Genomic DNA, 25,120 nt, shown 5'->3' on the forward strand with positions numbered 1-25,120 from the left:
CGCTAAATCGTGTCCGACTCTTTGCAACCCCGTGGACTGCAGCACGCCAGGCTTCCCTGTCCTTTGCTAGCACGGAGTTTGCCCAAGTTCATGTCAGTGAATTACTGGGCTCCAATTTCCTTATATATTAAAGGGGTATAATAATAGCACCTATCTTACCTAGCCATCATTGAAGACTGCATGCTTTCATACGTACAGAGTCCTGAAAGCAGTGCCCAGCAGACAGCAGGCACTTCACGTACCCTGCTGGCTCAGCAGACAGTGGGCACTCCACATACGCTGCTGGTGTTATTGGTGTTCACTGGGCACCTCTTGTGTCCTGTCTGCTGGGCAATTTTCTGGGATTTATTTGAGGGTAAATGAAACACAGTTCTCACCTTGGAAGCCTTCAGAGTTTAAAGGGATAAGACTGAGCTCTAAACAACTATAATCCAACCTGACAAGTGCTGTAACGGAGGCATATATAAAGAACTATATGGACACATAAGAGGGAGCAATTAATTCTGCCTGGGGGGTGAGCAAAGGCTTTCAGAGGAGGGGTGATATTTGAGATTGGCTTTGAAGTATGTGTCGTGTTTCATGAAATGGGCCATCATCAAGTGCCGTGGAGGGAAGTGGGGGTGGGGAGGAGCAAGGGAACTGGGCACAAGCCTCACGATGGTGGAGTCTGTGGCACACGGGAGGAAGGGCGGTCCAGTGGGAAGGGGGCACCCATGTGCGCCTGTGTGGATGGAGCACAGCTGGCTCTGTACCTGGGGATGTGCCCGAACCAGCTCCCCAAGGCCCTTGTAAGCTGTGTCTAGGGAAGTCTCCATCCTGTGGTCCAGGGGCAGCCACGGATGGGGTGAGAACTAGCAGGGCGATATGATGCATTCTCCATTGTGAAAGCGAATTATGGGAACCTCTGCAGCAGAGATGGAGCAGTGGCAGTGAATCTGCCTACCAGTGTAGGAAGTGCAGCTTTGATCCCTGGGTTGGAATGATCCCCTGGAGTAGAAAAGGACAACCCACTCCAGTTTTCTTGCCTAGAGAATCCCATGGACAGAGGAGTCTGGCAGGCTACAGTCCATAGGGTTGCAAAGAGCAGGACAAGACAGAGTGCGTGCACACACACAGGAGCAGGGAGAGGATGGGGAGTGATTGGAGATGAGGAGAGTGGTCCTCAGTATCTACTTCTCCATCAGAGGAAGCAGAGGTTTTAATCAAAACAGCAATTGAGCTGCCATGTGATTGAGTCCGCAGAATGTGGACTCAGAGTCCAGCATCCTGCTGTTATCTACAATTGGATGTGTGAGCTTGAAAGAGTCATTGAAAGCTTCCATGCTCCCTTTCCTCATCAGAAAAATGGGATAATTCCAGCCTCCCTGAATAAATGAGAGGATTAAATGATACTGTGCCCATGAGACCTTGGGGGATAGTATTTCTGTGGGTGTTCTTAAGCTGCTGGGTCACCACCGCACTTCACAGATGGAGAGACAGGCTGGGAGAGATGTCCAGCTGATAAGTGGCAGACAGAACTGGCCCATGTCCCCTGTGTCTCTTGGTTTCTGTTTTTAAAGTAAGCACAGATATCTCAGAAGATGACAGAGAGTCTGAGGCACTGTGCTAAAGATGAGACTTTCCCCTTCAAAGTCAAGGGGAAAGGGGGTTGTTCACCCCCTTGGTTCCTGCACTAAGATGAGGTTGAAAGGCAGTGAGTTGCCCAGCTTCCATCAGAGACATAGAGCTGGGCTTCCTGCAGAAGCAAGTGACATGGACACCGGGATGGCTGCTATGCATCCTTGGGGAAGGTGAGAAATCTCACCAGGGATGGTTCTGCATAAGGCAGGGAGGCTTCAGAGAGTATAGAACACGGGAAAGGACAGGCATCGGTTCTGGGGCCAGAAAGGCATTGTTGTCATATCAGGTTTGCCACTTACTTGCTGTGATGTATTGTGCAAGACACCTGCCCTCCCTCAACTACTGAAAAAGAAATGCTCCCAGTTGATAACCTACTTAAGTCCCGCTAATTCTAAAGCTCTAAAATGTGGAAGCTTATGAATGTTGCTGCTTAGAGGAAAGAGTAGAAGAAAACACAGCTAGACATCTTCCCCTGGCTGTTCGGAAGAATCTCCCCAGAGGTAAGCTGGGCTGTTTATAAATGGAAGAGAGTCCCTCATCTGTGAAGCAATCAAGAAGATGCTGGGTAAGATGACACCACCCTTATGGCAGAAAGTGAAGAGGAGTTAAAAAGCCTGTTGATGAAAGTGAAAGAGGAAAGTGAAAAAGTTGGCTTAAAGCTCTACAATCAGAAAACAAAGATCATGGCATCCGGTCCCATCACTTCATGGGAAATAGACGGGGAAACAGTAGAAACAGTGTCAGACTTTATTTTGGGGGGCTCCAAAATCACTGCAGATGGTGACTGCAGCCATGAAATTAAAAGATGCTCACTCCTTGGGAGAAAAGTTATGACCAACCTAGAGAGTATATTCAAAAGCAGAGACATTACTTTGCCGACTAAGGTCCTTCTAGTCAAGGCTATGGTTTTTCCTGTGGTCCTGTATGGATGTGAGAGTTGGACTGTGAAGAAGGCTGAGCGCCGAAGAATTGATGCTTTTGAACTGTGGTGTTGGAGAAGACTCTTGAGAGTCCCTTGGACTGCAAGGAGATCCAACCAGTCCATTCTGAAGGAGATCAACCCTGGGATTTCTTTGGAAGGAATGATGCTGAAGCTGAAGCTCCAGTACTTTGGCCACCTGATGCGAGGAGTTGACTCATTGGAAAAGACTCTGATGTTGGGAGGGATTGGGGGCAGGAGGAGAAGGGGACGACCGAGGATGAGATGGCTCGATATCATCATGGACTTGATGGACGTGAGTCTGAGTGAACTCCGGGAGATGGTGATGGACAGGGAGGCCTGGCGTGCTGCGTTTCATGGGGTCGCAAAGAGTCAGACACGACTGAGCGACTGAACTGAAGTGAACTGAACTGAACTGAATTCCTCCTCTTACACTGAAAAGACTTAAGCCACACCTGCTGTTTGCATGACATCATTACATGAATTTCTCTTCCCCCACTTCACTGGATCATATATTTCTTACTGTATTCAGTCATTTATTAATTTATTGATTGATTCATTCAATCACTTATTTATTCAGTCACTTAACCATTTGTTAATTATTCATTCATTCTGTGAATATCAATGTCAATCATTCAAAATAATATTATCTGTTTTATTTCTGTTTATTGTGATGAGAACACTTAAAAAGAAATCTACCCTCTTAAGTTTTTATGGGCACAATACAATAACATTGACTATGTTGCTGTGGTTTAGTCTCTAATTGTGTCCAACTCTTTGTGACCCAGTGGACTGTAGCCTACCAGGCTCCTCTGTCCACGGGATTTCCCAGGCAAGAATACTGCAGTGGGTTGCCATTTCCTTCCCCAGGGAATCTTCCTGACTCAGGGATCAGACCCACATCTCCTGCAAGTCTCCTGCACTGCGGGTGAATTCTTTCCCACTGAGCTACCTAGGAAGCCCCATTATTGATTATAAGTATAGTGTTATACAGCAGATCTATTAAAATTTTAATCAACTTGCTTAACTGAGACTTCATTGTTGATTTATACATTGATTTATAAACTTACAGCAACCCCTTTGTCCCTTTCCCTGCTGCTCCTGGCAGCTCCCATTCCACTCTTCAATTTTGTGGGTTGAGCTATGTTGGATACCTCATGTAAGTGGAATCGTGCAGTATCTGTCTCTTAGTGACTACCTAGGTGCACTGAGAATACTCTTGAGGTTCCTCTGTGTAGCCGAAAGTGGCAGTATTTCCTTCTCTTTGCAGGTTTAATGCTGTTCTATTGTGTGTACCCACCGCATTTAGTTTATCCATTTATCTGTTGATGACATTTAGGTTGTTCTCACCTCTTGGCTGTTGCAGATAAGGCTGCATGAACATGGGCGTAAACAATGCAGCAAGATCACTGTCAACTAGAGGAGACCCTCTCCTCTTCTCTCTAGAAGAGCCTAGAGACTGCGATGCCTCTCGAGCCTCCGTGATGTATCCCACAAACCAGTGAGTGATGTGAAGGAAGAGAGGAGAGTTCGTTCATAACAGTAGGACAGAGAGCGTTCACCTCCCTGCCATCACTGGGTCTTGGTCATCTCTTGACCAAGGGGGCAAGCTCGAATGCTTGGCATCATGTGAAGGATTTGTGTCTAGAGACCAGGAGGGAGAGCAGAATGACTCTGCCTGGGATTGAAGAGAGGTGGAGATTGGGAAGGGAGAGGGGGTGAGAGGTTGGGAAGGTTGCTGAATTGACCCTGGTTGGAGAGAGAGGATGAGTAAAGAGCAGCCTGGGGCGACGATGGGAGGCCATGAGCCCCCACGGTGAGCAGTGTCACCCCTTGCTTGCTCCCCCATGACATGCCCAGTGAAGTCCACACTGCTCAGTGAGGCTTTGTGGGATTGGATTTGCGTTTTTAGAAGGTACAAAACATGGGTGGATGAAAGCAGAGTGCCTGCACAGAATCAGTTATCTTGGGGATCACACTTAGATATGTGCCCCTCCTTTTGCCCAAGGGCAAGGATCTTCTCCTCTCAGAGAGAGCCCAGTGGGCCGTCCCCCTTCCACCCATGGCTGCTGAATGAGCCCCCCGACTGCTTCCTCTGTAACCTTCCCTCTCCTCCCCAGGAACAGAGACTATGTTAACATTGGCTGGGGCTTCGGGCAAAGGTTCAGCTACATTTGTTTGTTCCTCTCTGATCTGCTTTGACTGTCCATGGTCAGAATCACAGCCAGCCTGAAACAAACACAGCACTAAATGGGAAACCAGGAGAATAAAATAACAGCACTGCATCCCTCTAAACCCTGTCTGGTGCTGATAGGGTTGATGAGATAAGAGGAAATTGTGTTTAAGCAGTAAGAGGGCTCTGTTCATGTCCGAGACTTCCCTGACCCTGCATGAGATAAGCCCCGGGCTCAGCACTCCAGAGATGCGCTTCACCATGCTCTGCTGGGGGACAGGCAGCTAAGAACGCAAGGGGAAAGAATTCCAGAAGGATACATGTCGAATCGCTGGCCTGGATTTCAAATGCCATAGATAGTTTGTGCGATGTCTCGCACTGTTGTAAAATGTAACCCAATCCCCTGGCGGATCTGCCTGAGCCCAGTCTCCGTTGTTTTTGAGAAAAATAAATAAACTTGAAAAAGTCTGCCAGCCCATTAAATTGGCTATGTTTTGCCCACAGCCTCCTCGGTATTAGGCTTCTAGGGATTTGAATAGCTGAAGTCATCATTTCTGGCTGATGAGACGGTTGATTCTTGGCACCTTTTCTCTCCTTATGAAGTTACCTGTGACATTCAGGAAACTAATACTGTATTCCCAAGACCCACTGACACCTTGGGGAAGGGTGAGGGGAACTTTGGCAGTGAACACGTTTCAGTACTTTTCTGTGTTTTAAAGCAATGAAGCTCTCAAATGAAACAATACAAGTCATCCTGATATATAAAACAGATTGGTGAAGATGCTTTGGTTAAAACAGTGGAGCAGAGGCTAAACACACCTTCCCCCATCCTGATGCCCAGGCTGACACCTCCAAGCAACCCTAGGAATCCATAGGTGACACCTTGAAAGGCCATGACCTAATCCAACATTCAAATGTGAAAGATAGCCTGAGGTCCAAAGATGGGAGACAGCAAGTCTGCAATTACACATCAAATCTTGAGGGAGCTGGAACCAGGACCAGGTATCTTAACCCAGCTCACCATTGCAGGAACTCCCTGGGTGACGGTGTGATTCTCCAAAGTTGGTTAAGACACTTTTTCTTCTTCTATTTGATATTTCAAGAATGAACTGAAGATGTTAACTTTAAGGGAAATTGGGTGAAGCATATATGGAACTCTTGGTGTTTCTTCCTTTGCAAGTTTCCTGTAAATAAAAAATTATTCCAAAACAAAACGTTTATTTTCAAAGAAAGTGCTGCAGCTTGCAATTGTGGATTACAGTGCGACCATGTGTTTTAGCTTGACTCTGATTAATGAATTTGATGTGCAACTTTCCACGCTATTTTTAATTCTTCTACACTCATCTGTATGACTCCCTGGGTATAGTCTAGCTTCGTTTGATTTTAATAAATAGAATCCTAATGCACTTATCCACTTATACCTCGTTCTTTATTCATTCCATGTTACGCTTTTGCAATCCCTCTGTGTTGTCATCTAGGAACTCACAAATGGGGCTTCCATTTTTCTTGGCCAGGGTCCATATTGAATCAGGTGTCAAATATTCTCAGGATCATCCCCACATGTGAATCTCTTTCAGTCCTCTTAATATTCTTTTGCATGTGGAATCCTAACATGTGAATGTATCATCTTTACTCACCCCTTCTTCGACAGGGGAGCATATAAACTGTCCCTGACCTGTTTTTAATTGATTTGTTTTTGATTGAAGGGTAATTGCTTTACAGGATTGTGTTGGTTTCTACCAAACATCAACATGAATCCGCTATGAGTGAGTGAAGTCATTCAGTCGTGTCTGACTCTTTGCAATCTCATGGACTGTATCCTACCAGGATCTTATGTCCATGGAATTTTCCAGGCAAGAGTACTGGAGTGGGTTACCATTTCCTTCTCCAGGTGAATCAGCCATAGGTTTACCCATGTCCCCTCCCACTTGAACATCCCTCCCACCTCCTTCCCCATCCCACACCTCTAGGTTGTTACAGAGCCTTGGTTTGAATCCCCTGAGTCATACAGCACATACCTTTTGGCTATCTGTTTTATATATGGTAATGTATGTTTCCATGTTACTCTCCATACATCCCACCCTCTCCTTCCTGACTCCATAGCCGTGTCCATACGTCTGTTCTCTGTCTGTGTCTCCATTGCTACTCTGCACATAGGCTCATCAGTGCCATCTTTCTAGATTCCATATACAGGTGTTAATATACAATCTTTGTTTTTCTCTTTCTGACTTACTTCACTCTTTATAATTAGCTCTAGGTTCATCCACCTCATTAGGACTGACTCAAATGCATCCCTTTTTATGGCTGAGTAATATTCCATTGTATATCTGTACCACAGCTTCTTTATCCATTCATCTGTCAGTGGACATCTAGGTCGCTTCCATGTTCTAGCTATTGTAAATAGAGCTGCAGCAAGCATTGGAGTACATGTGTCTTTCAATTTTGGTTTCCTCAAGGTATACGCCTAGTGGTGGGATTGCTGGGTCATATGATGGTTTTATTCCTAGTTTTTTAAGGACTCTCCATACTGTTCTCCATAGTGGCTGTATCAATTTACATTCCCACCAATGGTATAAAAGTGTTCCTTTTTCTCCCCACCTTTTCTTAGCATTTATTGTTTGTAGGTTTTTTAATGATGGCTTATCCCTGATCTTTTGCTACTTTAAATATTGCTGGAATGGATAGTCTTGATCCTTGTATATATATATATTTTTTTCCTTTCCATTTTTTTTTGGTTTACGTGTGTATGTTTGTTTGTGTAATTGACATTAGATCATCTCACTTTTTTTCTCATCGCTTATAAGACCTTAGAGTTCTCTCAGCCTTACTTTTTAGGTGAGTCACCTGAGACCCACAGATCTGGAATGACAGGCCCAAATTCCCAGAGAATATTGAGAAAAGAGTCACCATAGAGATGCAAGGAGAAACACTAATTGGGGATGCCCTTTGGCAAAGAGCCTGACGTAGCTCAAAAGTGTCGTAGCTGCTCCTCTCCTCATCCGTCACGGCTCTTTTCTGGTCTACAGCGGACAGTTGTGCAGGCATATGTGATTCCTCGATGAGTGCCTGCACACATTGTCACCCCAGGCTCCTCCCACTGTCTCCCTTGTCTGATGTCTGGTCCCAGAGTGTTTGACCAATTGCAGTTACTCAGTAGTGTTGGAATGAGTGATTGAACCAGCGGGATGAAATGACATCGGGGCAGGAAATTCCTCAGTTTGAAGAATTCTACTCGTCTCTACGTGCTTCGTGTTTCTTGGAATGTCATTTGGTATATCTGTCATTGAGACCAAGGGGCTGTGTGTATGTGTAGATACGCACACACACACCCAAACGGTGGAGCCGATATTCTTTGGGGAGAACAGGTGCTGATGCTGTTCCAGTCTGTGTCATTAATCTGGCTCTGAGCGCAATTTACAGATCTGTCCTGAAGGGATACTTGGTATTCAGCGTCCGTGACAGGTTCAGGCCCTCAGGCCTGCTTTTGCTACCGCTTTCCCCAAGTTCTGATTATACCAGGCAGCTCATCATCCTGGGCTGCTGCTTTCCTCTGAGCCTTTACTTCTCTTCCTTCCACGGGCAGTACCCTTCCGTCTGCAGCCACCCTATTCTTCCAGACCCGAATCAAGTGTCAACTCCTCTAGGACCTGTCCCCACAAGAACTTATCTGATATCTCTACCACCCAAATGTGTTACCCCTCCTTTCCTGAATACCACTGAAGATTTTCTTATCTGCATTATTAGAATGTGGGCACCTGGAATAGACTCTTGTCTGTTCATCACTGTTTCTTCCTGCAGTGTCAAGAACACAATAGGTGGACAGTGAGGTGTTGTCGAGTTGAATTTAATTCAACCTCCAAGACCCTCTAAGACATTTGTTTCCCTTTATTTTTTTTTCCAGGTGTGTCGGACCAAGGTGATCGATCTCAGCGAAGGCATTTCCCAGCACGCCTGGTACCCATGCACCATCAGCTACCCGTATTCCCAGCTGGCTCAGACCACTTTCTGGGTCCGGGTAAGTCAAAGCTTTGAGAGACTCAGACTGTCCAGCAGAGGCTCCCAGGAAGCACTGTCTCCCTTGGCCCTTTCTCAGGCTGGTTTTGTCTACCCGCTGAGGGTGTTAATGGCAAGGACAGAAAACAAAACAGTTAGCAGCAGGATGCTTCCTAGAATCAGTTCAGTTCAGTCGCTCAGTCATGTCCGACTCTTTGTGATCCCATGAATCACAGCATGCCAGGCCTCCCTGTCCATCACCATCTCCCGGAGTTCACTCAGACTCACATCTATCGAGTCGGTGATGCCATCCAGCCATCTCATCTTCTGTCATCCCCTTCTCCTCCTGCCCCCAATCCTTCCCAGCATCAGAGTCTTTTCCAATGAGTCAGCTCTTCGCATGAGGTGGCCAAAGTCCCTTAATTGCTCATGGGATGCCTTCAGTCAGTCTTGTTTTGGCTGAGAGTTTAGATATCATTTAGATGTCGTTCTTTTAAACTGTCTTGCCTTGAAGTCTTCACTGAGCGCTACAGGGAGAAGGAACTGTCCTTTCCATTCTGGCCCTCCACGGGTGGTCCTCTGTTGGATGGCACTCGTCATGTGCCATGGTATTCTGTAGCTGTCCGCGGGCCCATCTTCCTGACTGTGGACTGCAATCGTTTCAAGTGTTGGTAGTGTGTGTTACTCACCTATGTTGAACTCCACCATCTACAGCAATCAAAGGCACACTTTATTTACCTTTGTCTCCTCGATGCCTAGTCCAGAGGCTGGTCAGCATAGAGCAGTGATGAATAATATGCCTCATTTCATGTGGTTTTAGTGCGTACTGGACCTCTTAGTATCTTCCCGGAGCCTCCCAGGCATCCTGTGATGTATCTATTTACAGATCCGTGACTTGGAGGTGAAGGAATTTAGGCCCAGAGTGGCTCAGCCATCACTGGGCATCACACAGCTTGAAAAGAGCAGAGCCAAGACTGGAACAGTCTCTGACCTCAGAGGCTATACTCTTTACTCTGAGGTTTCGCTGCCTCCCTGTTCCCACCATGGACCGTGATAAGTAGTCCAGCTCCCGAAATGGAAGATTCTTCTCAAAACCCCTGCCCCGGGGCTGCCCCACCACCGCAGGCCTAGCTCCTATGTCTTCTGCATTTCAGGTGTACTTTTCTCAACCGATGGTCGCTACAGCCGTCATTGTCCACCTGGTGACCGATGGGACCTACTACGGGGACCAGAAGCAGGAAGCCATCAGTGTCCAGCTGCTTGATACCAACGAGCAGATCCACGACCTGGGTGAGTGTATGGCTTGCCCTTGCTACCTGCCTCCCCGTCTGCCCGTGGGGGGTTTGTAAGGATCGGCTGAGAATGAGTTCTCGCCTCCCGTTGCCTCTTCTTGGGGCTCTGTTTCCCATCAGGTTGTCTTCAGATCAGGATGAGTATGTGTGTACATCTAGAGAAGCCCGAATCAGAGGGGGATGAGGGTAAGAGATTTAGGTCAAAGTCGTCTTTCAGTAGGTCCCGTCTCCCACAGTGCCTTCACCCTCAGGCATCCCAGGAGATCTCAGAGGACCCTGGGAAGGAGACTGAGTAGAGATGCTTTTCCATTATATGTATCATCACCTGAGACCCAAAGAGACACGTTGAGAGGCCCAGGTCACTGGCCAGAGCCAGTCAGCAAGCAGGGAAGCCAGGCTTTCAGAATCATCGCCCACTGCCCTTCACCCCATAACCAGGAGCATCCGTGATAGCAAATGAACTCTCAGTTGAGATGTGGTGACCGGTGTCGAGCACAAGACCCCACACTCAGAAAGCCCCACCATCCCCTCCCATGCTGCCCAGACAGCCTGCCCAGTCTACTCTGGAATTCCAGGCCAGCACAGAAGTCCCGGTTTCAAAGCTGTGCCCGTACGATTCCACAAGGAGCTCGTTTCAAAGCCCCATAGGAAGCAAGCTCGCCAGGGGTTACGTCAGGGTCAAGCCGCAGCTCAGGCAGTGGGGAGGGGTTTTGTTTTGTTTTTATGTTTACTTATTTGATCAGTTTTCAAGGCAAGGGGGAAATGCATTAATAAGGAAGGGAAAGGAAACCCCTCTGGATTTATCCAGATTCCTGGGAAATGTCCCTAAGCAAGAAGCAAATATTTTCATAGCTGTCCTGGCATCGCAAAGGGCTCCGTGGAGAGGTTTTCAGAGGCTCCAGCAGAGATCCTTGGATCCTATTTGGTGCCCGAGTGTCCATCTGTCCCTCCCCATCGGCTCCCCTGTCCTGCGTCCTCAGCACCCTGGCATTCCCATGGAGGCGCTGCGGCTCTATGCCAGTGGACCACAGATGCAGACCTGCTCGACTGGGAGCCTCACACCCTAGCAGAGCAGGCCTCCCAGTGCTTGGTCAGGATGACCTCACTTTTTAGAGGCAGACACTGAGTGTTAGGGGCTTGGTGGACTCATACAGTAAAGAAGTGAGTATCTTATCTGTGTCAGTTGCTCAATCGTGTCCAACTCTTTACAACCCCATGGACTGTAACCCACAAGGTTTTCCTGTCCATGGGATTCCCCAGGCAAGAATACTGGAATGGATAGTCATCCCCTTCTCCAGGGGATCTTCCCAATCCAGGGATCAAACCTAGGTCTCCTGCATAGCAGGCAGACTCTACCGCTTGAGCTGTCAGGGAGACCTACTAGGCCAAGAACTGATGTCCATCAAACACCAAAGCCAGCTTTGGTTTTCCCAACTCCAACCCACCCCATCATTCTCCTCCCTTTCCTTATGTACCTTTTCTCCCCGCCCCACTCACTCTCCACCACTTTTCAAAGCCTGGGGACTTCTAGAACGAACTGAGAGCTTCTGGGTGAAGTTGTTTGGATTCTCCTTGGACTCTGTGTGGCTCACTGTTCTGAGTCCCCCTGGAAAGCCACCTCCCGCCACGTTTCTGCCTCTCCTCTCTGCTACATGGATGCAGAGGTCCTTACCGCACGGGGTGGGTCCCAGCTTCCTAGCTTAAAAATGAGAGGAGGCTTTTTTTTCACCCCAACAATGACCTATTTCTGTGAATTGTTTCCCTCATCTTGATGACTGCCTGAAAACTAGCAGCTCAGACCAGCCAAGCCCTCACGCAAGGTGGGAGGGAAGTGAGTGCCAGCGAGGCTTGGCCCAGGGGTGGCCCTTTGGAGGGGAGGGAGGGGCCGTGGGCGCTAGGTGAAGGGAGAGCTTAGGGAGCGACGAGGCGAGGGGATTGGAAAGATTTGGAGCCAAGAGAAAAAGGCAGACAAAGAAACTTTCAATCAAACTCAAAATCCCCACTGGCCACCCAATGGTGCTTTTGTGCAGTGACATGAAAGGGTCTGGGGGCTTCGGGAAGGGCCCGTTGGGGAGGGCGTGACTGGCCTTGAGTAATGAGCCTGGCCCCCGGCCCTCTGTCTCCCCTGACAGGCTTCCACGTCCTGAGCTGCCGGAACAATCCCCTGATTATCCCTGTGGTCCATGACCTCAGCCAGCCCTTCTACCACAGCCAGGCGGTACGCGTGAGCTTCAGTTCACCCCTGGTCGCCATCTCGGGGGTGGCCCTCCGCTCCTTCGACAACTTTGACCCCGTCACCCTGAGCAGCTGCCAGAGAGGGGAGACCTACAGCTCTGCCGAGCAGAGGTAAGACACCCCGGGTCTGCGCGCCGGGGTGGACCCTGGAGCCGGGCAGCCATGGGTGCTGCAGGAAACAGTCTGTGTGCTTCTCCCTTCTCCATCGTCTGGCCTCTGGCCGGCTCTGCCTTGGGGCTTGGGAGAACCCCACGACTGTGAGTTCCAGGGGGTGCGGGAGGGCAGTAGAGACATGGCTGTGGAAGGAGGACCTCTTTCACCTTGTTTGAGGTCCCAGTGCTGACGGCGACCTGCAGGGTGACCTTGGGAGCATCACTTTCCTTCTCTGGACTCAGCATCCTCATTTGAATGAAGTGAGGGGTGGTGGATTAGCTGTCTTCCAGCTCTGAAATACAGGAACATTCTGCTTCCTAAGTAGCACAGGCAAGAGGCATAACCCTCCTGGGAGATACCCCCAGTGGTCGTGGTGTCTGTCTTTTAACCACATGGTTCTGCGGTGCCTTTGATCTGTATCTGTTAATATACCCAGTGTGGAGCTAGGAGAGGGGGATCCTTCCTGGAAAAAATGTGAGCTCTAGGAACACTCTGATCTGGGTTTGAATCTGCCCACTCCACTTTGGGGAGTGTCAGTTGTCTTCTTTGGAGTAATATCTACCCGGTAGGGTGGTCGTGAGAATTAAATGGTGTGCCGCAGACGCAAGTGCTCTGCAAACTCTCAGGCACTGTGCAAAGATACTGTGTTCATAGTGTTTATCAGCACTTGCTTGATGCGATACTGATGCTTCTCTGTGCAGAATTCCACATAAAATTCTTAGAATTGAGCTGGAAGAAGCCTTGGGGCTCATCTAGTATATCCGCATTGTCCAAACTTCCATGTTACCCTCTGGGTTTTCAGAACGGGAAGGGCTGGTCCAGAGTCACACAGCATCTCTGACGTTTGTTTAAAGAATTGGGGGTCTCAGTGGGCTCCCCCAAAGCAAGGCCCTCTGAAGGGCAGTTCAGCCCTGCCCTGTATACCTGGGAGCAGGAGAAAAAAGAGTGGGGAGAGGGGACCCAGCCTTTCCCACGCCCCTGCTACCAGAGGACACAAAAGGTGGTTGCAAAACCCACATTGTTTTGCACCCACTGTCTCTAGCTTCTGTTGTGCAAAGTCTGTCGCAATCCTTCAGAGGCAAAAGAGCTCCTTAAATATCATTCATTGTTGTATTTCACCCTGAGAGGGCTTTTTCATCCCTGCCTCTCCAGACTATAAAAATAAGTTAATTCTCAGAACCCAGGGAAACAATGTCGATGGAAAATGCAAATCCAAATCCATCAGACCCTCTCTGCAACGCTTTCCCGTCCCTAACCGGCCACCAAGACCATCCCCGAGTTGACTGAGGCCAGTGCTGGCTTCTTTGAATCCTTCATTAGCAGTTCCCATGTCCCAAGTAAACAGTAAGAAGTGTTTAACCTTGAAAACAAGTCCATCAATAAGTATGCGTTGAGTCCTTTGACCTCTCATGGAAACACACAGAGCTGGGGCAGGTGTTGCCCTGTCTCTGGCTGGTGGTGGGATGCGGAGCCCAACCCCTTTCTTCCCTGGGCCTGGTGTGAAACGACAGCAGTGACGGGCCTGTGTTCTGCGTGGTTCCTTCCACTTGGAACAGTCTGTGATTCCTAAGAGATAGGAGCGGTGAGAGGGACGAGGAGGGGACCCACGTTGATTTCATTATCTTATTTCATTATCTCACCTGTCTGGTGAGGTATGGACAGAGTGACTGAGCCAAGACTGTCCAGGGAGTGGGAGGTAGGATCTCGCTTTGTCCGCCCCTAAGAGCCACACTCTGCTCACCAGGACCAGGCTTATCCAGGAGAGAAGAGGGCTTCCCAGGGCTCCTCCCTTGTGCGTACTCGTCAGTGAGACGGAGTGGAGCATTGGAGGCGCAGCTCCCAGGGCTGGCTGGCTGGACCCTGAGCTCCCTGGGTCTAAGAGAGGCTGCTCCTCCTGAATGCCAGGGCTGTGGGGTGGGAGTGGGGCGGGGAGTCGGGGAGGACCACAGCTGCTCCTGGGGCGCTGAAGAGGGATTTACCCTAACAGACAGGACTGTGCAAATGTGCAAATGCATTAAAACAAACAAACCAGGAGGAAAGAAAAGAGAAATAAGCAACAACTGTAAAAAGCCATGGGATGTTTTTCTTCATTCTTGAAACACCAAGGTAAATAGCATTGCTTTTTATAGCTCAGCTGCTCTAGTGGAAATGGCCCACTTGACTCTCAGCTGCTTCCCAGATAGTAAAGTGTGGCCCCCACCCACCCCCTAACACAGCCCTTCCTCTCCCCACTCAGAGTCCCACTCCCATCTCCTGTCCATCTGTTCTCCTCCGGCTTTCTCTCCTCCCTCCTGCTCCTCTGTCTCTTCCCCTTTCTCCTCTCTTACCCCCTTTTCCTTCCTCGCTTTCTTTCTCTTCTCCTGAGGGCAGCGTGATAGCTAGTGAGCTGCCATGGGAGAAACCTCATCACGGCAAAATCAGTCCAGGGTGTGTGTTCTGACCCAGATTCAAGGGTCTCTGTCCCTGTCTGGAACTTGGGAGTAAATTCAGACACCCAGGAAAACAGGATCCGGTTCCAAAGGAGAGGTCCAGTGGTGGAATTCTAGCTGAGTTCCAGCTCCACACCAAGAAGGGGAAGCGGGAAGGACGGGGGCCCTAGTGATGGCTGGAGGGAAGCTATGAGGCTTCTTCAGTGAGAAAAGGGACCGTCAGGAGCTGAGGCTTCAGGGGCTGGACACACACACACACGCACGCACGCATGCGCCATTGTCCAGCCTGTCGTTCTAAACAGAGATTGAGCAGTTTAGTATAACATTCAGTAGCCGTGTGTTTAGAAAACTGGCTTCTTCCCTTCCCTCTGCTCTTTCCTTCCTCGCTTCTTCCCCTCCCTCTTGTGTTTTGCATTCTCTTCCTTTCTCTACCTCAAACTCTTCCCACTTTTTCCATGTCAGAGCATCCAGAGAGGCAGCTCTGATTGACAGCTAGCCTTTAGAGGATCAGCCTTCAGTTCAGTTAAGTTCGGTCGCTCAGTCGTGTCCGACTCTTTGCGACTCCATGAACCACTGCATGCCAGGCTTCCCTTGTCCATCACCAACTCCTAGAGCTCACCCAAACTCATGTCCATTGAGTCAGTGATGCCATCCAACCATCTCATCCTCTGTCGTCCCCTTCTCCTCCTGCCCTCAATCTTTCCCAGCATCAGGGTCTTTTCCAGTGAGTCAGCTCTTCACATCAGGTGGCCAAACTATTGGAGTTTCAGCTTCAGCATCAGTCCTTCCAATGAATATTTAGGACTGATTTCCTTTAGGATGGGCTGGTTGGATCTCCTTGCAGTCCAAGGGACTCTCAAGAGTCTTCTCCAACACCACAGTTCAAAAGCATCAATTCTTCGGCGCTCAGCCTTCTTCACAGTCCAACTCTCACATCCATCCATGGCCACTGGAAAAACCATAGCCTTGACTAGCCGGACCTTTGTTGACAAAATAATGTCTCTGCTTTTTAATATGCTTTCGAGGTTGGTCATAACTTTCCTCCCAAGGGGACAATAAATTCTTTGTGTGACTAGACTCACTCCTCGCAGCCAGAGTGAACTTAGTCTGGTAGTTACTGGTAGTGGTGGCATCAGAGCGGGTGCCTACAGGCTGGAACCAAGAGACCCTTGGAGTCTGTGCCCTGACTGGGGGTTCTCTAGGAATCTGTCTGGAAGATTGGGAGCGCAGAAGGAGGCTTCTCACAGCCAGATGGCCCAGGCCTCAGGTTGCCGTCCCCAGGTTCACCCAGTGTCCCCAGGTTCACCCAGTGTCCCCACCCTCAAATGGATCAGCACCTCGTGGAACATCTGTTGGGAGCGGCTAGACTGGGGGCTATGCCTGCAAGTGGAACTTCTGCGCCTAAGCACGTGCCCGTCTCACCCATATGGATATGCCTGATTGTTGCCCAACCCACGCTCCAGCCCCGGCCTGCCTGTCAGAATCCCTGTTCCTCCATATCCTTGTCAAGACGTGGCATTATCAAAGTCTACTTGTTCCCCTTCCAGCGGGCTCTGAAATATGTCTCCATGGTTTTGTCCACACCCTGACTTGACCCCTGGAAGCTAGGAGGCATGAAGAGATTCTTTGGGTCCTTACCCTCATTCAAGGATGGACAGCCTAAGGTCCAGGCAGGGAAAGTGTTTCCCAAAGTCGCCCCAGTGGGTTAGGATGCAGAACCACATAGCATTGGAAGCCAGGTCTTGGGACTTCCACCCAAGCTCTCCACAAAGCTCTCCCCACCCATCCCCCCATCATCAGAGGTATCAAAACAGCTGTCCCAGAGGCCCCAGTAACTTGTGGTTTTTTTGGCCCTTGTGTGACTTGTTTTTAAATTACTTGTAACAGTTAACTATCAGGAGAGTACAGAGTAAAGGCCAGAATCCTTTCCACTCTTAAACACATCACAAGATTTGGAACATTGGGCCCACTCAGATCCTGGGACTTGAGATGCAGCTCTGGTGAGCAGGCGGCCTCCCACTGGCCAACCCCAACTCAGCTCACCTGGCCATTCAGATGGTCGGCCAGACCCTGTAGCTGCTGACCCTGCCTGCCAATGCTGCACCCATCACACCACCGGCTCGCTTCTAGAATTCCAGGGAAGAAGAGCCTGTTGGGATCGCTTCCTCGGTAGCCTCGTTGCTGGGCAGAAAAGCGAGTCCTACCTTGCTGACTCTCAGTCTCACTTCTCAAGTGATCCTGCGGCACTCGTGCCGAGAGCATCTCCCCCTTCGTCTTCCAGTGTTGCACCTGCTCTCTTTGGGTGTCCCCGCCGAGTTGCCCAGCGTGATTTATAAAGCAGCTGCCTGTTTACTGCCCCCACTGCCCCATGGCATAATTGCAGCTAAGTAACCACAGGAGTTAAGCCATGGATCAAGGGGGAGCCAGGAGGGGAGCCCTTACCAGGCCTTTCAGCTCTGGCCTCCTCTCTCCCAGTTGAGGGGTACACAGGTATCTCACGTTATGCACAATCGGGGGCCCTTTCAGTTGACTGTGGGGGGTGACAATTGGAGGACTGTCAGATCCCTTAAGGATCTGCCTCCTTATGGAACTTGAGTCTCTACGTAAATAACTTACGTAGGTATAAGAAGAACAGATAGTTCATAAGTATCTGATTATCTTTGCATAGCGCAGGGAGGGTGCCTCATGTCACCTTTGCCCTGGTGTGAGAATTTTATTGGTAAAATTACCTATATCCCTTCCCCCATTGGGATCAACCACTCTCCTCCCTTCTGAGAAGTGGCTTCCTTTTCTTTTTCCCCCTTCTTTTGTTATGTTATGACAGCCCATCGCTGGTATGAAATCCCTCCCCCCTCCTCTTTTCTTTAATGAAGGCAGAGGCTTTTGTTTTGTTTTCCTTGTTTTGATTTTTGTTTTTGAGTTTCAGAAATGACAGAGCTGTGTCAGGGAGTTATTTGGGAGGGGCCTCTGGGGTGATGTTTATCATTTTTGGGCAGTGTGTTCACACAGCCCTCTCCAGCTAATAGGACAATGAAGGGAAGAGCAGGGACTCAGGGTCAGAGAGGCAGATCCTCACTGGAATCCTGTCCACGCCGAGTGCCTTTGGGCAAGTGATTTAAACTCACTTAGTCGCAGTCTCTTCTTCTCACGAATGGGAATAATAACCCTACCTCATGGAATTACAGTGAGGATGCAGATAAGATGATGTCGGTAAAACACAGCTGCCAAGACCTGGGACATAGTGCTTTCTCATCCCGTTTCTTTCCTGTCCTCAAGCCTATAAGCCAGGTGTGGACGAATGTCCTGAAAATGCAGGGAGGCCGCATTCCCTAAGATGCATTCCAGAGAACCTAGTCCTGAGAAGCGTGCAGCGGGGAAAGGCTATCAGAGCTTGGGAAGTTATGCGTGCATTAGTCCCTCTGGAAACCCAGCATATGCATTAGAATTCTAGGTTCTGAGAAGTCCTGCAATGGAGAAAGTTGACTGGTCATCGGCTCTCCCCATTTGAACAGAGACTTTTTTTGGTCAGGCAGCCCATGTGACTAGGGGATGCTTTCCTTCTGTAGTAGGAGGAGCCAGAGGAGAGGGACCCCCTTCTCATGGTACATCATAGTTTCCATAGCATTTCTCATACACTGGCCTTTCTGTTCTGCAAACACGCCGAGCTCCAACCTGTCCTGGACCTTGGCACATGCCCTTTGCTCTGCCTGGAATTCCCTCTGCTCCAAACCTTCCCGTGGCTGATCCCCTCCGTTTCATCCAAGTCTTAGTCAGGTGTCCCCGGAGGAGGCTCCCCGACCCCTCTGTGCAGAGTGCCCTGCCCACCCTCCCCCAGGTGCCGCCCTCTGTAGTTTCACCTGGGGTTAGGGCCCCTACCATACGTGCTTCACTGTCTAAAACTGGCTTATTTATGACTTATCTTTGGCACACGCCCTCCCTCCTCAAACCCACATAGTGTTTTACAAGTGTCTGCCCTGCAGTAAGATCCCCAGGCCAGTGTCTTGAATAGATGACACATCACCTTGTTTTGACCATCTTGAGAGATGGATCACTTCATGGCCTCCACTCAACAGAGGAGGAAACTGAGGCTCAGGTTGTTACATGACTTTCCAAGATCAAACAACTAATAAATGCTGAGCCTGGGCTGGAGCCCAGATCTGCCCACCTGCTAAGCTGTAGGTCCCTCCTGTTCGAGGAAATCAAGTTTTTTAGTTTCTCCTTTTCCTACGATGGAGAACCTTAATGTGCACAGAAGGAGGGAAAGCATTTTTTTTTTTAACCTTAACGGCCACACAGTGCAGAGAAGCCCAGAGCCCTTGTCTTTCAAAAAGGGTTCCCAGGGGCCCCCCAGTCCGTCATCAGATGGGAGACCAGGGGCCTCCTGGGTGTGCAGAGCGAGAATGGTCAAACTGAAGGCAAAGGTCGAAGACCCACTTAGAGGCTGGTAGCTTACAGACTTAAATCTATTTAAATTGGAACCATGTGGCTCTTTCCCCAGCTCTTACACAACGTGAACAGATGCATTGTTTGGTGTCAAAGACCTCACGTTGACTCCACAGCTACAGTCTTCCAGGTGGTGCAGCGCAGAGGCTGTCAGAGCAGAAAAAAGGGCAGGGCATCAGAAAGTCTCAGCGAGTGTCACTTCACCCGAACTCATCCTGAGCTTGTAAAGGGGAGGCGGGTATGTGGAAGCTACAAAGCGTACATCAGTGTGGGTCTGAGACCTGAATCGAACACTTGCCTTTGTCCCAGTATTTTAAAAGTGAGTTTGTTTGTGCTAAGTGCTGGAGATGTTTGTTCCTCACTGCCCCCCTCAGTTATCCCACTTTCTCACTGCACTTTTGAGCAGGGGATGAGGATGAGTACCACATTCCTATAAAACCCTCAGTGTGGGGTGTCCTGAAACCAACACCAAGCGAAAAGTTGAGAGTTCCTTCTTAAGTTGGTTTGACCCCCACCCCGCTCCGTGTGTCCTCAATAGAAACAGGAAAACAAACACTTTAAGGCTCTGAATGGCAACCCCAGCTATCTGTGTATGTTGTATGGCAGGAGTTGGGGTAGACAGGACCAGAGGGGCAACATTAGAGAGAACTGCCTCCTAGCAACCTTCAAATTCAATATTCCGATGTTTGCAGAGCACTTAAGAGCTGTGGCAAGACACTGACACCATTTGTTCCTTACTAGTTAGGAAACATCTATTTCATCCAAGGCATTTTCATTGGCAATGCAAAGTACACCGAAATGAAACAGGCATTATCTCTACCCTCAGGGAAGTTCCAGTCCAGGTGTGGGGTGAGGTTAATAAGGAGGACTTTGGAGTCTCACATCTGGATGGGAACTTAAACAAGTAACTCGATCTTGCCGCTCCCCGACTTTCCAACAGTAAAACGAGTAACACTTAGCTCATAGGGTCGCTGCGAGGATGGGTGAGCTCATGTATATAAGCAATTGGTGAATAGTCGCTAATGTTATTAAGCATCTGCGTGACGGTAATATGAGGGGAAAGATCATCTAAGCATGGGGGTTTTCTGTTGTTTCCATTTCCTGAAGGGTTAGCATGTATTCCGACACATGGCAGGCACCCCAGACCTGTGATCAGTGCATGGAACAGGAGGCCAGGGCATGAGAGAAAGGAGGGCCCAGTGCTGCAGGGAGCGTGCCTGGGGACACGAGAAAGCTTCCTGTAGACTCTTTCATGGAGCTCAGACTTGAACAAGTAAATTCCTATTGGCAGGAAGGTGGCAACAGCAGCTACAGTAAGATGCATGGCATGATCTCTGCACAACTTTATTAACCATTCTGAAGTCACTTTACAGTTTATAAAAGACTCCTACCTTCGGGACCTCAGTTGAATCTCATGGAGCTATGGGTTAGCCGAATCTGGGAGTACACTGAGACTCAGAGAGGTGATGGACCTTGCCCAAAGTTACACAGCTTGTAGGTAATAGAGCATAGATTTATCCATACCTTAGTGTCCTTATGTGCCAGGAATTCCACTCATGCTTTGGCTCAAATATCTGATTTAATTCTCACAACGACCCCTGGAAGTGAGTGCTGTTATAAAATATGAAAAGGCTTTCATTCAGCTCAGTGCCTGGCAAATAAGAGACTCAACAAACACTTGCTGTAATCATAATAATTCCTGTTTTGCAGATGGAAAAATGAAGGTTCTATAGCATTTGCAGATTCGTAATTTGTAAGGCTTTTAAGATGTAGGATTTGGGCCCTGCTTTGTCTGTTTCCATAAACTGTGCTCTTAGTGATAAACTCTGGCCACTGCTCCTCCGGAGTCTTGTCCAGTCTGTGTGTCTCCTGTGTCGGCCTCCTGAAATTTGGAGCGGAAGCCCATTAGCCTTTGTCTTCCAGCTGGAGTGCATCGGTCCTGCAAGAAAGTGCCCCCTCACCCTCTTGTCCCCTTTCTCCTCAGCTGTGTGCACTTCGCATGCGAGGCCGCAGACTGCCCAAAGCTGGCTGTGGAGAACGCTTTGCTCAACTGCTCCAGCAGCGATGGCTCCCACGGCGCCCAGTGCACTGTGCGCTGCCGGACAGGCTACGTGCTCCAGATACAGCGGGACGACGAGCTCATCAAAAGCCAGGTGTGTGTGCATGCTGGGCTCAGAGTCCCTCTCCAGCCCACAAAAGGCTGAGCGGCTGTTGAACCTGTTCTCTGCTGAATCCTCAGCATTTGAAGCACTGCTGCCACATAGTAGGTGCTCAATAAAGAGGTGTGGATTGAGTGAAAGACTGCCTCGATCTGGGATTTCTGAGACAATGGTTCCTGTGCAGAGTAGTGATTCATGCAAGAGGTACCAGCATCCCCCATGTAGGTTGAAAATCTGGAAAACCATGGGCTGAACATGACTTTTGAACTGAAACCCTCACAGTCAGAACCCTGCTACAACTGAGTGGGCCGGTTTCAGAAGAGGTGAGCCCCCTGTCAGTGTGATGCTCATTCATTCATTCAAACCTCTGTGCACTGGGAACCAGGTGCTGTACTGTGTGTGTGCTTAGTCACTCAGTCGTGTCCAACTCTTTGTGACCCCATGGACTGTAGCCCGTGAGACTCCTCTTTCCATGGGGATTCTCCAGGCAAGAGTACTGGAGTGGGTTGCCATTCCCTTCTCCAGGGGATCTTCCCAACCCAGGGATCGACCCCGGGTCTCCTGCATTGCAGGCAGATTCTTTACTGTCTGAGTCACCAGGTATGCTGTACTAGGTGCTAGAGAAAAAATTCACTAAGATGAGCCTAGTTTCTCCTCTTAAGGAGCTTAGTGACTCGTGACCGGGAGCAGACAATGAGTGGGTAATGGCCGTACTGTGTGATAAACATTGTGAAGGAAAGTGGGGGGTGTTGTGGAAGCCCAGGGGCAGTCAAGGAAAGCTCCCTGGAAGAGGTGACATGAAAACTGAGAACTGGAGAGATAGGCAGAGGTCGCACAATGCAGGGAGGGAAGGAGGCAGGCTCTGGGCATGGACAGGAATATGTGGATGCCCGTTGGTGAGAAGGAGGGTACCACAGACAGATGTTTGTTTTACTGAACTTACCTAAGGAGTGAGGCTGGAGAGGCAAGCAAGGTGTGCATGGCCCTCTTAGCTTGGTCAGGGAGTGGGAGGGTCCTCTTTAGGGCAGCAGGGAGCTGTTAAAGGAAGTGACGTAGTCAGATCATGGGTGATGAAGGTCCTTCCAGCGGCCCACATGGGTGTGGCTTGGAGTCCAGCCACGGGGGAGCCTTGGGAAGAGGGCTGAGTCCTGCACGAACATAGTGGCCTCGCGTGGACTTAGCTGTGCTGTAATGGTGCTTTCAGCCAATGTGGCTGTGGGGTCTCAGGTGGGTGCAGGGAGGAGCAGGGAATTAAGCCCTAAAATTTGGGGATTCCATGTGCAGCCTCTTGTGGGACCCTGCCAACAGACTCCCCCTTCATGCTCTGGGGTCAAGGGCACATTCCTTATTGCTGGGAATGCCTGTTTGCGCAGAGCTTCTGGACTTGCAAAGAGTCCCACCGAGGAGCTCCAGGGCCCTCAGTTGCTTAGACACCTGCTTCTGTGTGTCAGACATGGCAGGTCTGAACTCCTGTGAAAGCAATTAAGCTGGCTTTGGCAGTGAGGGAACGTCCATCCCTTTGATGGGTGCTGAAGAGGGGAACAGTGTCCCATGCTTTTAAAATCCCAGCTCAACATCTGGCATCCTGGAACGCCTGGGATGTGGTGGCTTCCTCCTTGAATGGAGGCCCCCAGGGCTGGGCTGCCGTGGACGGACCCTGCCTTGGCCCTGCAGCCTGAACTTGCCCTCCTATCCCCAGCCATGCTGTCTTCTAATTTGTGTCGAATCCCTGTCGACCCTTTCGTTTGCCTAGCCTCCTTCCTTCTTCACGCCCACCTCTCCCAGCTGTTGAAGCATCATATGTTGGAGCAGGGAGTGGCTCTTAGAGCAATGCTTGGCTTTGATGCCAAAAGGATAGCTCAAGTGAGGAAAGGGATTTGCCCACGATCGCGTAGCACCCGGAACCAAATCCCATTCTCCCATTCCCCCAGAGTGATGCCCACTCTGTGCCAAGCAGAATCCCCTCTGCTCCCCCAGGGCCAGGAAAAGATACAAAGGTTAACATCCAGCATCCCACTCTTGTGCTGTGTTTCAGAGGCTATTTTATGAAAGAAGTCCTCTGGCCCTGAGAAGTCTGAGCCTTAAGATTCACAGCAACACGACGGAAATAACTTTCTGGGAGACTCTGCAGAGAGCCGTGTGGAGCTGTGTTGGGCTCAATTCCCACTTAGCCTTTGTCCAGCTTTGAAACTTGGAGCTAGTCACTTAATGTCTCCGAGCCTCAGTTTCGGCAGCTGTAAAGTGGGAACTGAAGTCCCTCTTTCAAACAGTTGCAGGGATCCCGGAAAGGGAGCTAAATGTCGAGCATGGATCTCCGGGTGCTGTAGCCCAGGGGAGAAGGGTTTTCCCCATGGGTGGGTTTCCACCTGCCGCATCTCACAGTGCCCGCCTCCGTCTTCCAGACAGGACCCAGCGTCACGGTGACCTGCGCAGAGGGCAAGTGGAACAAGCAGGTGGCGTGCGAGCCGGTGGACTGCGGCGTCCCGGACCAGCACCACGTCGACGCCGCCTCGTTCTCCTGCCTCGAGGGCACCACCTTTGGCAGCAGGTGCTCCTTCCAGTGCCGCCACCCGGCGCAGTTGAAAGGTGCGCGGCCCGGCGGCCACCCCCAGGCCCTCCTGTGGGGACTCAACACCAAGGCTCGCACAGGGTGTTACCTTTGCTTCTGATGCCCCCCACCTGTTCGATGCAACCCATCCATGCAAACTGCCTTGTTGTGCAGCTGGGGAGAGAGTGGAGTGTGGACAAGCATGGCGTCTCTGCTGCTGCTGCTGCTAAGTCGCCTCAGTCGTGTCCGACTCTGTGCGACCCCAGAGACGGCAGCCCCCCAGGCTCGCCCGTCCGTGGGATTCTCCAGGCAAGAACGCTGGAGTGGGTTGCCATTTCCTTTTCCAGTGCATGAAAGTGAAAAGTGAAAGTGAAGTCGCTCAGTCATGTCTGACTCTTTGCGACCCCATGGACCACAGCCTACCAGGCTCCTCCATCCATGGGATTTTCCAGGCAAGAGTACTGGGGTGGGGTGCCATTGCCTTCTCCGATGGTATCTCTAAGATCTTCCAAATCTGGCAAAAGAGGAAAGAGAAAAGCAGGAAGGGAGGGAAAGTAGAAGGAAAGAGAAGATTCTAAGAAAATAGCATCTGGAACTGATATGACTAGTTCATTGGGTGGGGTGAGAGTCCAATAAGTCTAAGAGGAAAGTATTATTATTATTTTAATTTCACGGAGGAGAAACTCAAGGTTCAGAGTTGAAAGAACTTGTCCAAGGCCATGCTTTTCCTGGAGGGCTCCACCACGGGGCACAGGTCTGTCTTTCTCCAAAGCCCACTGCTGCCCCTTAGGAAGGTCTAGCTCCAAAGGGAGTCACTCCAGGAGGGAAGAGCTAATGGGCATCTCCTGGGCTGGGTGCTGGGATATTCAGTCAAGAAGACATAGTCTGGCAAACTGGAGAAGAGGACTCATGTTGGAATGAGTGAGAGGCTGACCTGGGCAACCTAGACTCTCAAGACTAAAAGGGCTCTTTCAACTAGGCAGGAGTAACTGATTATTGGAAAGATGATGAAACTGAGAGCCAGTAATAGGAAGGAGGGAACTTGCACAGAATCACAGAGCAAGTTAGCAACAGCATGAGAATGACACTCTTGGCTTCTAGTTGAGTGTTAGGTTTGGGCATTATACCCAGTTCT

The 25,120-nt window shown here is 49.8% G+C and overlaps 1 protein-coding gene across 1 annotated transcript in view; it reads left to right on the forward strand.

Moving 5' to 3' along the window:
- PAPPA (pappalysin 1) overlaps positions 1 to 25,120 on the forward strand; it is a 263,068-nt gene that overhangs the window by 172,327 nt on the left and 65,621 nt on the right. Inside the window, exons 12-16 of the mRNA XM_040238522.1 lie at positions 8,635 to 8,748; positions 9,881 to 10,016; positions 12,151 to 12,364; positions 21,263 to 21,431; positions 23,840 to 24,023. Coding sequence (XP_040094456.1) covers positions 8,635 to 8,748; positions 9,881 to 10,016; positions 12,151 to 12,364; positions 21,263 to 21,431; positions 23,840 to 24,023 — 817 coding nt within the window. The remainder of the gene's footprint in view (positions 1 to 8,634; positions 8,749 to 9,880; positions 10,017 to 12,150; positions 12,365 to 21,262; positions 21,432 to 23,839; positions 24,024 to 25,120) is intronic.

This window comes from Oryx dammah, unplaced genomic scaffold, assembly GCF_014754425.2.
Source record: "Oryx dammah isolate SB20612 unplaced genomic scaffold, SCBI_Odam_1.1 HiC_scaffold_1, whole genome shotgun sequence".
Taxonomy (NCBI): domain Eukaryota; kingdom Metazoa; phylum Chordata; class Mammalia; order Artiodactyla; family Bovidae; genus Oryx; species Oryx dammah.